Source organism: Cryptotermes secundus, unplaced genomic scaffold, assembly GCF_002891405.2.
Source record: "Cryptotermes secundus unplaced genomic scaffold, Csec_1.0 scaffold17, whole genome shotgun sequence".
NCBI lineage: Eukaryota > Metazoa > Arthropoda > Insecta > Blattodea > Kalotermitidae > Cryptotermes > Cryptotermes secundus.
Window position 1 is genome coordinate 1190255 of NW_019729207.1, and position 14993 is coordinate 1205247.

The 14993-nt window shown below is 46.1% G+C and overlaps 2 protein-coding genes across 7 annotated transcripts in view; one reads left to right on the plus strand and one right to left on the minus strand.

Annotated features, from left to right (window-relative positions):
- The window catches only part of LOC111865353 (clumping factor A), a 16577-nt gene extending 3427 nt beyond the window's left edge, over window positions 1-13150 (minus strand). The window contains exons 1-7 of one of the 2 annotated variants that reach the window (XM_023853300.2): window positions 13047-13149; window positions 9358-9461; window positions 7175-7270; window positions 5248-5355; window positions 4211-4426; window positions 3129-3245; window positions 1247-1375 (exon numbers count right to left, since the gene is read on the minus strand). In XM_023853300.2, coding sequence (XP_023709068.1) covers window positions 1247-1375; window positions 3129-3245; window positions 4211-4426; window positions 5248-5355; window positions 7175-7270; window positions 9358-9461; window positions 13047-13064 — 788 coding nt within the window. In that variant the 5' untranslated portion in view covers window positions 13065-13149. Of the gene's footprint in view, window positions 1-1246; window positions 1376-3128; window positions 3246-4210; window positions 4427-5247; window positions 5356-7174; window positions 7271-9357; window positions 9462-13046 lie in introns of both variants that reach the window. The other variant, XM_033751776.1, reaches the window with a different exon arrangement.
- LOC111865352 (centaurin-gamma-1A) overlaps window positions 1-14993 on the plus strand; it is a 208751-nt gene that overhangs the window by 154942 nt on the left and 38816 nt on the right. The window lies entirely within an intron of this gene.

Below are 14993 nucleotides of genomic sequence, written 5' to 3' on the forward strand. Positions count from 1 at the left end.
AATGTAGGCAGTAGTGATGAAAGAAATATATATATATATATATATATCATTGCAGCAATTTCTTCCTCTGTCAGAAGCTGAAATCCAGGGTCTCCTTTATCCAGCTGAAGCCAATCTTGGATATTTTCTTGCGTGATTTCAGTGTCTCCAGCTGCCCTCAACACAGTCTGAAAGTCCTCTTGCTCTAACCCCTCTTGCTGCTAAATGTCATTTGTCTGTTTAAAGTACGTACTCAAATGTGAACAGAATTTTTCACATTTCGATCCGAATTATCCGCACATCTGGATTAACTGTAACCGGATTAGCGAGGGTTTACTGGGCTATCGAGTGATAGAATGATTAGCGAATAATGAATTGGAAAACTTGTGGAAGGAAATAGTTGTGGTCTGATATCGCCATTTTACTGGAGTAACTGAGGAAAAAGGTGAAAATTGTCGCCTCCGGGCCCAGACATGAAACCAAACGTGACCGACACAAATCAACTCGACCCCGAGATTCGGTGATACATTGTGAACATGCCTACAATTTTATGTGAACGGTTTGTGTGTATGTGTTAGGATTTATAAAGTTGGCAGCCTAGGGAAACTTTAAGCATTTGTGTTCTCAGCTGTTGCATTATGTGCGCAAATGTATTATGGCATGTCTGCTGAAAGCCAGAATTGTGAGGCCAGTATAGAACTGTTGCTAGGGAACGGCTCTGCAAACACGTCCGTTGCTAAGAAAGGGCTAAGTAGCAGTCACATGATGGCCATAACAGATAACGTACGGAGCAAGAGAAGAGCTGCTGGAATCGGTGTTTTTTGTGTGGTCCGTGCCGAGGCTATATAACGAGGACCAGCTGTCAGCCCCGCGTGGAGCCTCCACGCGAGGCGAGTCGTAACTGGCGACTAGAAGGGAACTCAGTGCCTGGGGGTATAAATACGGGGACGTGGCCCTCCAGGTTGGGGGAGTCTCGAATTTGAGACAGTAAAATGTGGTCATGAGCCTCACTTGACTGACCCGAGAGCGACTGCGCTAGTAGTAAACGACAGAGCTGTCGTCTCGTAAGAAAGGGCGCCCCACATCAACAAACCCGCAACTGTCTGACAGTAACAAGAATATGATCAGGATGGAAACCCTTGTGGGGGGGGGGCTTCTTGAAATTCATCTCTGGGGTCTGCCCCACAGCCAACCCTGCAGTTACGTCCGCTGGTGACCCATTCAACCGCACCAAATAATTAAGATATGCTTTTTGTGCCACACTGACCTCCTCCTCGTCCTTGGTGATGATGATTCTCGCTTCCGATCACCAATCGGGTCCATAACAGTGTCATCATAGTTTATCGGCTCCTTTGTTGATATATCTTCGTCTTCCTTGCCTTGAGGGGCACGGCGCCTGCAATGGAGTAGCATTTATTGTACTAAAACATGTAATGGGCCGTGGAGGCTCATACGGTTGTGAGACAATCGGCTCACAAATGGCGGTGAGGTCAGCCTCACGCGCCGGCCGCCCTTTACCCCCAGGAAGATTCCTGGTACTAATTTCTGTTAGAGGCTGAGTCGGCCTCAGGGCCATAGTGAGGCTGGAAGGATTAGGTCAACTGAAAATCCAGTGACCTCATCAGGTATCGAACCCTCAGCCTTCCGGCTTTTAACATAGTGCCTTAACCAACTACGCTACCGCATGTCTTCTTTATTAGCCCAAACAGCCGTTCAGACTAAAGGTCTGATATCAAAGGTTCAGCGCAGCTCATACAAAAGCTATCAATTAGACATAATCCCACCAAGCAGTTTTTTTAATTCGCTTAGTGGGAGGGGGGTGTCCAGCTGGGTCCACTCGGCACGGCGGCCACTTCTGGCCTATTCTATCAGCCCCAGATGATAATGAGGGTGATTGTGGAGCAATTGGTGGAATGAAGATTGGTAGAGGACACCGAAGTACTCGGAGAAAATCCCCCCCGGCGCCACTTTTTCCACCACAAATCCCACTTGAACAGACCCGAGATCGAACCCGGGCCGCCGCGGTGGGAAGCCAGCGACTAACCGCTTGAGCTATGTCGCGGCCTACCAAGCAGCTTAGTTTAGCGGTAACGCCATTGACTTATATTCGGTAAATGTTGGATTGTAATCTCGGCCGGGGCTCCAGGCTGTAGGGATACTGCCTGGAATAGGCCACGACCTCTTCTTTCCATTCAAGCTGCTGAGAGCGTCATGAAGGAACTCAGTGAGGCTGTTGGTTCCCCCGTCTTCCCCTAACCCGTCACTACGCGGCCGGCCCGGTCAGGTCATGTGGGGATTTGTTGTGAACAAAGTGGCAGTGGGATAGGCTCTCTCCGAGTACTTCAGTTTCCCCTGCCATTTCTCGTTCCACCGACTGCTCCACACTCATCGTTATCTATCACCCGAGGCCGCTACCAATTAGTGGCCGACGTGCCAAGTGGTCTCTCGCCCCAACCCCGAAGAAACCAAAATAAGAACTGTTTTCTTATACAGGGTCGTCTGGCTGTCGCTCCGAATGGAACAGGGGCTAAATGGATGTGCCAGATAAAGGTGGTCTCGGAGACGTGTTGTATCTAGACTCCAGGACACTCCGTATACTGCCACAGACAGACGCTCGAGGCAGACTGTTTGCTAACACAGCACATTGTCACAGCCGTAATAAGCAAGCCAATTGTCTGTCAGCTTCCAAACGTCCTAACATCGAAATAGAATGCTCTGCCCTTCTGTTTCCTATTGCACACTTTCCAGGTTCCAGTTTCGGCTCTGAGACCAGCAGTGGCTGACCGACGTCCTCTCTCTCTCAGTTCCTCCAAGCTAGTTTTTATTTCTTTGGGTGGTGTGAGACAATCAGATTGGTGCGTCGGCCACTCTTTGGCCTATTGTACCAGCTCCGGGTGATAGCTGATGAGTGTGAAGCCATAGGTGGAACAAGAATTGGCAGGGAAAACCGAGTCTGAGAAAACCTACCCCGGTGCCACTTTGTCCACAACAAATCCCATATGATTGGGCTCGAACCCGGGCTTCCGTGGCGGGAAACCCACCCCCAAGGAAACAGCCTAATCTTCTGCCGTTGTTAGACTTGCGGTTAATGTCCGTTTGTTTGTGCTTCAGTCCAGGGCAACGCCAATCAGAGTTGACAAGAAGCGTACCTCCTTATCGGCGAGACTACCGCAGCTTCCTTAGTCAACCCTCCGTCCACATCTTCATCGGAGTCGTCATTCGCCTCTCTCTTCTCTCTCTCGTTACTTTCCGCTTCTCTTCGGCGTCTGCAACGTGGAGCGAGCATCACGTGATTAGTTGCATATAAATGTGGCATGGACTGAGGTGGAGGTTGTGAGAATAGGGCGCTAGAGGTAATGTTAGGAACCAGGAGCGAGAAATGACGGGAAGGGGTGGAGGAAACTGCATTTTGATGTGTTTCATACTTTGTACCCTTAGCCGAATATCAGGCTCGTTAGGATGGTCACATCAAGAATGATATAGCACGCATGGGAGGTATCACATGGGTACGTGGGGGTACACAACACAGGACCTTATCCTCTTCAGGACGGAAGTCGGTGTATGTGATGATAGGAAGATGACAACGTGTGAACCTGGCGACCACCGCTCAAACTAGAGGCTTCCTGTAAACAAATGGATCTTACAACATTACGTAATTTAAAAATGTTAAGACTTGTGTAAGTAAAGGCTGCGTAGCGTGATGGTGCAGAGGCGTTCGGCACGTGACAGTACGGCGCCGACATGTCTACTAGTGTCGTCATTACATGCGGCCCTACGGCTCATTCAAGCCTTGTAAAAATTCGTTCACTCAGAAGACATTGTTCCCACATACATCCTCAAATACAGTGTGACCCATTTAAAACCGTATCCAAACAGTATGCATATTTTATATATTTCTGGATGGAAAATGTAAATGACTTCGCAAAACATGATGTAAGTTTCCTCCGATGAATGCATGCATCACCGCTCTTCATTGTATTCCGGAATTGTCCTTTGAAATACCCAATATACATGCGTAGAGAATATGTCATGTCTGTTTGCGGTCGGTTTCCTGTCAGTTCTTTTTTCCTACCGCCGACGTAATATAGGACTTCGAACTATATTAATGTGTATATTCTGATTTTTGCAGTGAAGAGTCCATAATTCCGGGCTAGGAACCTCTACTTCTGCTTTAGAGGATATTTATATTGGGAATATTTTAAATGGATCACCCTGTAGTACTGTGATGTACCTTGAATCGGATGGTGGGTCGTCCGCGGCTTCCTCTGTGCTGCCATCATCCTCATCGTGAGAGGAAGCGCTGGGCTCAGAGGCGCAGTCGGTGGCTGTATCCTCACCCGTCTCCTCATTCTCGTTGCTGGAGTCATCATCGGCACTTCTTCGGTTCACATATTTGGCTCCTTCCTCATTACTTGAACTGTCGCTGTCGCTGTCGCTATCTCTGTCACTGCAACACGGACATACAGACTTAGCAAACGATCGGCCTGAAATGCGATATTGTGTCGTAGGCTAGTAGGTGGGTACTAACCCTGAGGGTAGAGGTAGTATGTTCCTCCGAAACATTGGTACCCAACCACCAGACCAAAATAACTCAGATTCACTTTATTTCTACTGGATCCCAACGCTTCCCGCGATGCTGTCCAACTCGAGTCACAGAGAGGCCGCGCTGTACCTTACGGTTATACCCGCGTGACACACTATACATGTACATTTATTTGAGGTCTGTGGGCCATAAGCACATGAATAAGAATTTTACCCACGAGGCTGGAAAACATTTATTTAAATTTAATTACTTTGTAATATTAAAGCCAAAAGTAAGGTTTTCCTGCGCTTAAATTAATTAGGGACCACTCCATGAAGACATATGGGGTAGTGGGGGTATAGTTCCACCATTCTTTGAGAATTATGTAGATAAGGGGTCAGCTTCGCGCTCCAGTCGCTTTAACCCCCGGGGAAAGAGCCCCTTTTACCTGTATAGGAGACTCTCGAGGCCCCAGAGCCGGTCTGGACGCTGTGGAGTAGAGAAAAACATCTTGCCTCTGCCGGGAATCGAACCCTGGCCGTTCAGCCCCTATATTGTAAAGTTACGGGCAAATTGAACTTTTTTATATTTTTTAGGCAAAATTTGTCACATGGGGAAAGGAAGGATACTCCCGCTGGTCGGCCCCATGCCGCCAGTTGGACAGCCCTGATGTATCCTATACGTGAAGATGCGTTTGAAAATATTGTTTAGATGAAACTAAAGGAGTCAGAGCTTTGGCCACTCGCCTGGAGATGCTGCTTAAGGAACGTCTGCGAGTCACTGGCTCATGTTTGGGTCCTGTAGCGCTTGTGATATCGTCTTCCCCCTCATCGCTCTCGTCACTGGAACTGGATCTGTTGAGGAAAAGGTCAGATTGGTTGTAGGCAGGAGAGTGTGTTTCTACTGTTCGGCTCTGAATGATGTCTTAATTGCTTAGGAGGTAACAGAAACGTTTCGACAATTCTTGCCTTCACATTCGTTCTTCGCTTCTCTAAGGTAGGATTTAAGTTTCACTTCCCAACCCTTTATCCTCTCTTGAATTTACCTTTGTCACTTCCAACCGCTTTACCTTCTTTCCAATATATTTAGCTGAATTTGCCTTAATGTCATATTTTAGCGTCCTGTTGCACTGATTCACGTCCATGATGTGTATTTATACCAACCGTCTTACAGTGCACACGATTTCACCTTTCTCTTCACTACATGTTTCGGCACTAATGTGCCATCTTCAGGTGTGGTTTTATTTACGTCAAACCATTGCACTGTATGCCATCATGTCTCCTTTATAAAACGATTAAAATGTATATATGTCAATTTGCAATGCAACGCACGCAGTTACAACGGAAGGACACAACACAAGGACAGTATACACAAGAATATAGGAAGAACACTCCCATAGGAGAGGATTGACGTAACTAGCGAATTTTGAAGTGCGACGTATAGATGATAAATCTTGAAAAGTTTTAATATATAAACTTTATTATTATACATGACATATATACATTTTAATCATTTTATAAAGGAGACGTGGTGGCATACAGTGCAATGTTTTGACGTAAATGAAACCACACCTGAAGACTGCACATTAGAGCCGAAACATGTAGAGAAGAGAAAGGTGAAATCGTGTGCACTGTAAGACGGTTGGTACAAATACACATCATGGACGTGAATTTGCCTTTTTCATTTCCCACCGCTTTACCTTCTTTCCGACATATTTAGTTGAATTCGTCACTTCCCAACGCTTTACCTCCTCTTGAATTTACCTTTGTCACTTCCCAGCCCTTCACCTTCTCTCCAGCATATTGAGACCTTGTTGAGATCTTCAAAGGGACCCAGAAATACCCTGTATTTATCCTATATTGTTCGCACGACAAACGCCTGAATTGGTTTAATGTGTTCAGAGTGATGGATGACAAATGCAAATCATTGGATTATATGTAGATGACAAAACGTAGTATCAGTCCACCCGCCCTTTGTGTCATGGCCCCAGAACGTAACATACACCGCGCCAAAGGCGAGCATTGATCTCTTCTTTTAAGCGTCAGTGCGCACTCACTAGGCTGTGGATCGCGCTTTCATGTTCCGGGCTAGGAGGTGTCATCGCAGAGGTTCTATCCCGGTGTGTGTCTGCCTGTAAGGCGCTTTACAGCCGGAACAAGGCAGGGAAGTCGCGTTCTGGTGCGTCGCTCTCGTGCGCTGTCTCGATACATGCGTTGTGCGGGTTTCTCCACAGATTTTCGTTGCTTCCGTAAGCATTTAGTGAGAGACGCGTTCAGAAACGCATGTAAGTCGTCATGTAAAAGTGTTCATAGTAAAGCAGTTTGGAAATCCATTCCGCGGGTCTCGAGTTCGTACGCTTGGACAAACAGGCGAAGAGAAGGTGATTGGCACATTTTTGCAACTACTATTATTTTGAAACTATCAGTATTTCTATTGCAGTGGCTCACGGAGGCGTTACACGTGCCAGGTCAAAGTGACGGCAAAGATAATTTCTTTCCTTCCGTTATCTCTTCCATACCTTTAGTTCCTCCCTCATTTCCGTATTGCCTATTCGTCCTTCCTCGCCTCTGTAGCTAGACCGGAACATACACGTACTTCAGGTTTTCCCCGTCCCCTGGCCACAGCCTGACAAATACTTGACTGTTGTTTAACTGTTGGTTGCTGCCTACTCACATAGCTCTTTTCGCCTTTGTGTCGTCCTTGGGCAGTTGTTCCTTATCTCCTGGCAGCGTACTGGTTTGAAGTGGCCCCACCGTTAGCGGTGATACGCTGAAACACACAAAAGTATTCACACGTGTCTGTGTGACTATAAACGGGGTTTGGATTGGTAGTAATAACATGAGGCAAGATAGCTCAGTCAGTGTAGTGACTAGGCTACGGGCTGAATTGCCAGGCTATCTGGACTTGATTCTGGGTAGGACGGAGATTTTTCTGTTCTCGACAGCATCCAGACTGGCTCTGGGGCCCGCCCAGGCTTCTATGTAACCACTGGGCTTTGAAGGGTTAAACATATGATGGTAGTTCCAAATTGCCCCATTAACATCACAGTGGTCACTATATGTACCACCTGCTTTTTACCATTGAGTGACTTCAGGTATTATGTTTTTGGACATTATCCATCGTCTTGTCTATTTTTTAAAAAAACGTCCTGTTTTTCTTTCAAAACAACGTTTCGGAGGCTGGATCCTGTCCCCGTCTCCGGAGATAGGGGCTGGCTTTATCTATTGGACCCAACTGAGTAGGTTTTACCTGAGGAGGGGGACAGAATCCATTCTCCGAAACGTCTCCGGAGATAGGGGTTAGCTCTATCTGTTGGACCCAACTGAGTAGGTTTTACCTGAGGACGGAGACAGAATCCAGTCTCCGAAACGTCTCCGGAGATAGGGGCTAGCTCTATCTGTTGGACCCAACTGAGTGGTTTTACCTGAGGACGGAGACAGAATCCAGTCTGCGAAACGTCTCCGAAGATAGGGGCTAGCTCTATCTGTTGGACCCAACTGAGTGGTTTTACCTGAGGACGGAGACAGAATCCAGTCTGCGAAACGTCTCCGAAGATAGGGGCTAGCTCTATCTGTTGGACCCAACTGAGTGGTTTTACCTGAGGACGGAGACAGAATCCAGTCTGCGAAACGTCTCCGAAGATAGGGGCTAGCTCTATCTGTTGGACCCAACTGAGTGGTTTTACCTGAAGAAGGAGACAGAAGCCAGTCTCCGAAACGTTGTTTTTTGAAAAAGAAACAGGACTGTTTTTAAAAAATAGACAAGACGATGGATAATGTCCAAAAACATGATGCTTGTAGCAATATACCATCGTCACAAACTTTTAGGTCTTAATTGAGTGACTTCCTTGTGTGTTTGGTATGAGTCTTACGATAAACAGCGACAGTGTGCTTTTTGTGATATGGAATCTGAATATTGTTTGTCTAATTTCGTGCCCCACCTCCTGACGGGACCAGTAAGCCGTGATCCGTTACAACAGTTGCGCTATGTATATGCGTACCCCTGGTATATGCGGCAACTTCTTTTACATATGTGTGTCACGGGCAAGCCGAAACAGACTGAGCAGGCGCTACGATATATAAGATCTTTCAGCACGTAAATGGGCGGTCCGTAGCGTAATAAAAGAGTTCTAAATGTTGTATATCTGCAGTCACGTGTTCTGTCTCCTGTCTTCATAAGTACCGTATTTACGCATGTATAGGCCGCAGCACAATTTTCAGACAGAAATTATAGAAAAAATAATTTTCTTGGAATATTATTTCAGGAGTAGAAATTATTCCGAAATTTGGCAACGTTAATTTTTTTTAAATGAAGTGTGATTTCGAATATTTCGAATATAAGCCGCACCCCAGTTTTCCTCTTGAATTTTTGGCAAAAAATGTGCGGCCTATACATGCGTAAATACGGTATTTACCTTACATGAAAGGCGGGGGTGAGGGAGAAAGCGCATCAGTTTGTTAGAATATTCCCAGGCTTCACCCTCTCTTCATTCTGATAAGAGCAGTGTGAGAGCGAAGACATGATCGTTAGAGGTAGTGGATTGAGATAGGGGCCCCGAAATTTCGATTTTCCGAGTTCACTTTTCAACTTTAATGCGGAAAACAACGAATTTAATTTAAATATTTAAAAACTTAGTTCGTACCTCACAGAGAGCACATTATTACGCAATTGCAAAGACCGATCGGTTAATGTTAGTTAGGGCAATAATCGAATTTTACTGTTTGGATCATATGAAACACAGAATGTACTTTTTTGGGGGGGTTACCTTGATTGGTGTTACAGCAAGTGTTCCATATAGTTGCCATTTAAATGATTTTACTGAAAGTAATATTTGGGACGTGTGAGTTCTGAAATACCTGTCGGATGATGCAGTTTGCTGTGTAGACGCGCTGCCCTCTGTCGGCGCACTGTGCACGTGCAGTGAGACGGTGCAGACTAGAAGGAAACATACGGCGCCACCCTGCGGAAACAGATCGAAATGTGTCACGTGTGGACGCCTGGAAACAACTGTATGGAGTTGCAATAGTAGGATGAGGAATGATAAATGGATAGGATGTGGAAGGAAGTGGCCGTGGCATATTTCGAGGCACTCTCCCGGCTTTCTTGTGGAGAAACTGAACAAAGCCACAAAAACCATTCCAGGATAGTCGGTGCCCTTGCCGAGATTCGACCTGAAGACCTCCCGAATACAAGAAGTCACAAGTGTTGCCGCGCAAGCACCCACTCCAGTACAGTGTGTGTGCGCATGCGCGAGACTTGCTGCTGCAGACCGAGCAAGAGGCCCGGCGCTTGTCCAGTTGTTTGCGAACCGTTGCGTGACGGAGGATGGGTCTGCACCAAGTAACTCAGTTCAAATTAGTCTAGCCCCCTTGGATAACTTCCCTTTTTGGGCCACCGTTCTTCCTTCTCTTCGTAAATTCTCTGCCCCATTTCCCCTTTTCTCCCCCATACACAAAACAGCCTCACGTTCCCTTTCGTTCCCTCATAGGTGCGGTCCTGGTCCTCCGGTCCCTGTGTCACGTGCTTTCCCCCCCCCCGGCAATGCCAGTACTTCCCTGTTGTAATGTTGGTACAAATTCGCCTAGTGGGAGGTGGAGTCCAACTGGGTCCACTCGGGACGGCGGCCACTGATTGGCCTATTGTGCCTGCCCCGGGTGATTATGATGATGGAGAATTTGGTGGAATGAGTATTGGCAGGGGAAACCGAAGTACTCGGAGAAAACCCTTCCCAGCGCCACTTTGTCCACCACAAATCCCACTTGACCAAAGCAGGGATCGAACCCGGGTGGGAAGCCAGCAACTAACCGCTTGAGCTATGGCGCGGCCATGTTAGTACAAACCTACCAAACTGCACGACGTCACGTCCCCAAAAGACTGCAGTTTTACTTAGCTTATAGGTGTGAATTCCGATGGAGGTGCTCACGGCCCGGCTCCCACATACTGCACTACGTGTCACGTCTCACAAGGGAATGGTTTGATCCGACATGGCGAAACCTGCCCTGATTTTCTTTTTCACTGCAAGAGTACACACAACAAAATCCACTGTCAGAATTTTAGCTGCTAATGCGCACTACAAGTATTTTTTAAAAAATGCCGAAGTTACTCATTTTTTCTGTACCCGGAACCGCTTCTACCAGAGGTTTGTACAGCCCCAGCCTAGGCTGTGAGTCAGCCGTGTTGCGTACTGCTCTGCTCTGCTCTGCTCTGCTCTGCTAGGGGTGGAGATTTCTCCAAGGGTCTGGCAGGCTACAATATTGGTCATGTTCATCAATTTTTAAAAAATATTTGCAGTGCGTATTATCAGCTAAAATTTTGACAGTGGATTTTGTTGTGTGTACTCCTGCAGTGAAAAAAAAAGAAAAGAAATCATGGCAGTTTTCGACATGTCGGACCAGACCATTCCCTTGTCAGGCGTTGTGGGATTTGTGGTGGACAGTGTGGCACTGAGGCAGGTTCTCATCTGGCCTGGTGCAGTGACCCCACGAGCGGTTAAGCGACTCGGTACCTCACAGATCAGGAAACCAAACACACAGCATCCCAAAACAGACGACAAGAAGGGAGTCTTCGGTACTGTCGAAATCTCACGGCGCTATGGCTTGCAGTTGGTTCAGTTGGCGTGGGTATATGCAACACGTCAAAGAAATCGTATCACAACTGCGCTTCAGTTAACTGAACGAGCCACGACATGCCATTACACCGTCATGGCATTTCTGTGTCTTGATTCAAGAAAGTTGCGTGTCTCGGTTGTAATTTTTTTATAAACGTAACGCGTTATTCCTGCTCTTGCCTCACATTAACGCAGACCGCAGCGTTCATAGCTCTACTGCGCAGCCGCGCGGTGACGTAATGGGGGACGTTTCCTTTCTTCCTCCTACTTTGACATTACTCTTCGACCCTGAAGATGGACACGGTACTCACCTCCGAAATATCTGTAAAGTTATGCGAGACTACACGGCATCATATTCCAGAAGATTACCCTTTGTTGTCAGGTAGTGCCCCTGCTGTTCGGTGATACATCTGTTATTTTGAATAGAACATAAATTGAATTTAGGTTGCAGCACGTCAGTGGCCCTTACTGAGCCCGTGAGATGTAACGGGGGCCGGTATGGAGTGATGTTACTTATTAGCCGGGTCTGGTGTTGGGAATTTACAGACACGCCATCGTGTTTTGGTTTGGTGGTATTGTGTTTTCTTAACCCTTAGGAGCCCGAAGTGATTCCAGATGAGGTATAAAAATTTTCTTCCCCATAGAAACATAATTCGTTACCCTTACAACAAATATCGACTGGTTAATTCTGTGTAGGGAGATAACGCTTGTTTATTGTAGGAGTCACACGAAAGATACGATTGTACGACATGAGAAAGATTCCTGGATATTCATATTAAAACTAGTGATATCATATATATCTATATAAATAAAAATGTAAATGTTCGTTTGTTCAAATTCTTAAATCTCCGAAAGTTCTTCGCCGATTGCTTTGAAATTTTGACACAACGTTGCATTCGAATACGCGCGTGTGTGTGTATATATATATATAAAATTTATTTATTTATTTGGAAGTAGGGATGAGACTGATTCCACTGGGTACGTCGGCCACGACTGGCCTAGTGTACCAGCCCCGGATGGTGATGATGATGATGATGATGATGATGATGATGAGTGTGGAGCAGTCTGTGGAATGAGAATTGGCAAGGGAAACTGAAGTATTCGGAGGAAACCTGCCCATGTGCCATTTCGTTCACTACAAATTCCACATCACCTGACCTGGGATCGAACCCGGGCCGCCGCGGTGGGAAGCCTGCAACTAACTGGCTGAGCCATGGCACAGCCTAATGGCACCGCTGTATTGAATGGTGTCTGTGGCCTTCTTATTTAACAGAATAATTCCTAAAATTACTTACTGAGTTCGAAATCCAGCGAACTGTGAATACTGCTCTCATTTAACGTCTTTCACCTGCGTTGGTCATGTAGCGTCGTTTGTTAGGATGGGTGTGAATGATGCATTAGAGGCGAAGAGTGTGTTGCAGGGAATAAAAAACTCCGTGGTTTTAGTCAGCAAGCGAACTATACCGACTGAGCGACCACCGCTTGTCGGCGTAGTTAGTGACAACTTTAGCGGATAGAGGGTGTCGCGTGGTCAGCGCAACGGATCCCCACGGCCGTTAATCTCTGTTTTCTAGATCGGAGCCGCTGTTTCCTTCAGATAGCTCAATTATCCTCCCAAGGCTGAGTGAACACCGTTCCAGACCCACTACTTCTCAGAAAATCTGGTAGCGCCCGGAATTCAACCCGGACCTCTGGATCTGTAGCCAGGAACTCTGACCACTAGGCCACAGAGGCGGTCGGGAATAACAAATACCACGAAGAAATCAGATCAAGATATGTCCCAGATTTTTGAATCCTGAATCTTATCTTTATTGTCTTAATATGAAGTAAGAGTCATCACACAACCCGCAAAGAATTCGGTGTTTCGTAATGGGTCCCCCAAACAGACAAAAGTTTTGCCTCATGGAATTGTGTATTTTGTGCACAAGATTTACTTACCGCTGTATGTAAATTCATTATAAGGCTCTTTAACTGAAGTTCACGTCACAGATGGTCGTTCACTGACCAACCGAATTCAACTAAGATCATGGTTTCTTCTTGCCACGCATTTATACGCTCGTGTGCTGAACATTCGAGCGTCACTATCGCAGGAATCGGTGATAATTACTTTAAGAATGAAGTGTAAATATATTTGCGAGTTTGTGTTAGTGACGCGGCTCTTAAGACTAATTGAATATATAACGTCTGTTAAGAGACATCACCTCGACAACCGAACACATTGCTTTCGTAATAATATTGACACAGACGTCAATATTGGTCTTGAAGGGAACTCCTCGGTTAGTACTTTCTTGCTGGAACGTATTCGCATTCAGATATTCTTCATATTTCCACACAGCATATTTATGTGTTCCATATGGTTCTCACAGTAAACAGCGACTGTTTCCCTAAACAGCATTAACCGGTTGGGCTTTGTAACGGAGACATAACGTGTTTACTGTGAGGTACGAACTGAACTCTGCATTCTGCCCACACAGTGTATTTGTGTATTCTGTATGGTTCTCGTAGTAAACAGCGACTGTTTCCCTAAACAGCATTAACCGGTTGGGCTTTGTAGCGGAGGCGTAATGTGTTTCCTGTGAGGTACGGACTGAACTCTGCATTCTGCCCACACAGTGTATTTGTGTATTCTGTATGGTTCTCGTAGTAAACAGCGACTGTTTCCCTAAACAGCATTAACCGGTTGGGCTTTGTAGCGGAGGCGTAATGTGTTTCCTGTGAGGCACCCACTGAACTGTGTATTCTGCCCACACGGTGTATTTATGTGTTCCATATGGTTCTCGCAGTAAACAGCGACTGTTTCCCTAAACAGCATTAACCGGTTGGGCTTTGTAGCAGAGACGTAATGTGTTTCCTGTGAGACACGAACTGAACTCTGCATTCTGCCCACACAGTGTATTTATGTGTTCCGTATGGTTCTCACAGTAAACAGCGACTGTTTCCCTAAACAGCATTAACCGGTTGGGCTTTGTAGCGGAGACGTAATGTGTTCCCTGTGAGGTACTAACTGGGTTTGTATATATTACGTAAATCAGCTTCGACTTCAAATGGCTAATGTGCGAGGGAGAGTCAGTAAATAGGTCAGAAATGGTTATTAAACGTAAAGCATGTGATATTCGACCCTAAAAGAACATTTACTTCTCGACATATCCTCAGCCAACACTGATGCAGTTGTCCCATCGTTTTACCAGTGCTTAGAAACCCGCAGCGTAGTAGTATTTGACTGTTGTCTCAGCCAATTCCGCTCCTCTGTTTCATCATCTGCGACTTTAATCGTCCTTGAGAGAATTTCACGACCGGATTGTGAACCGCTTTATGCGACAAACTTCCCACCGTAAACTGAAAGCATTTCTTTGTTGATATTCTTTGCATTGAACTCTTCTGCCCACAAAATGGTGCAACAGAACGCTGCTCTTTAGTAGCAAACTCCTTAAGCATGGTCACCATTTAGACTACTGAAACCACCCTGTGAACGTGCGCATGCGCGTTTGCTACCTAGACTGTTATGAAGCTGAACTGTGCTGCTATCTAATGATACATATAGGAAACCTATTACGTCCTTTACACCTGTTTTACTTCCATTTGTGATATACTTACTGAATCTTTCGCATATTTGTTTCTGATTGCTTCGTAGTCAAAATAATACATGCCTACAATTGTTTCTGGCCGAAAGACGGAGCCCTAAGCCAAAAAATTGAGAGAATGTGATACTGTGCTGCCTGGTCAGAGCTATCACACACCTCAGTACGCGGTAACAGATGATTGTCGAGCAATGATGGAATGGTGATTTACGGGGGAAACAGAAGGAAGTTAGAGAGCCCCGTTTCATTGCCACGTCTTCCACCACGATTGTTACATGAAAAAGTTACCCGGATTGAAACCAAGGCC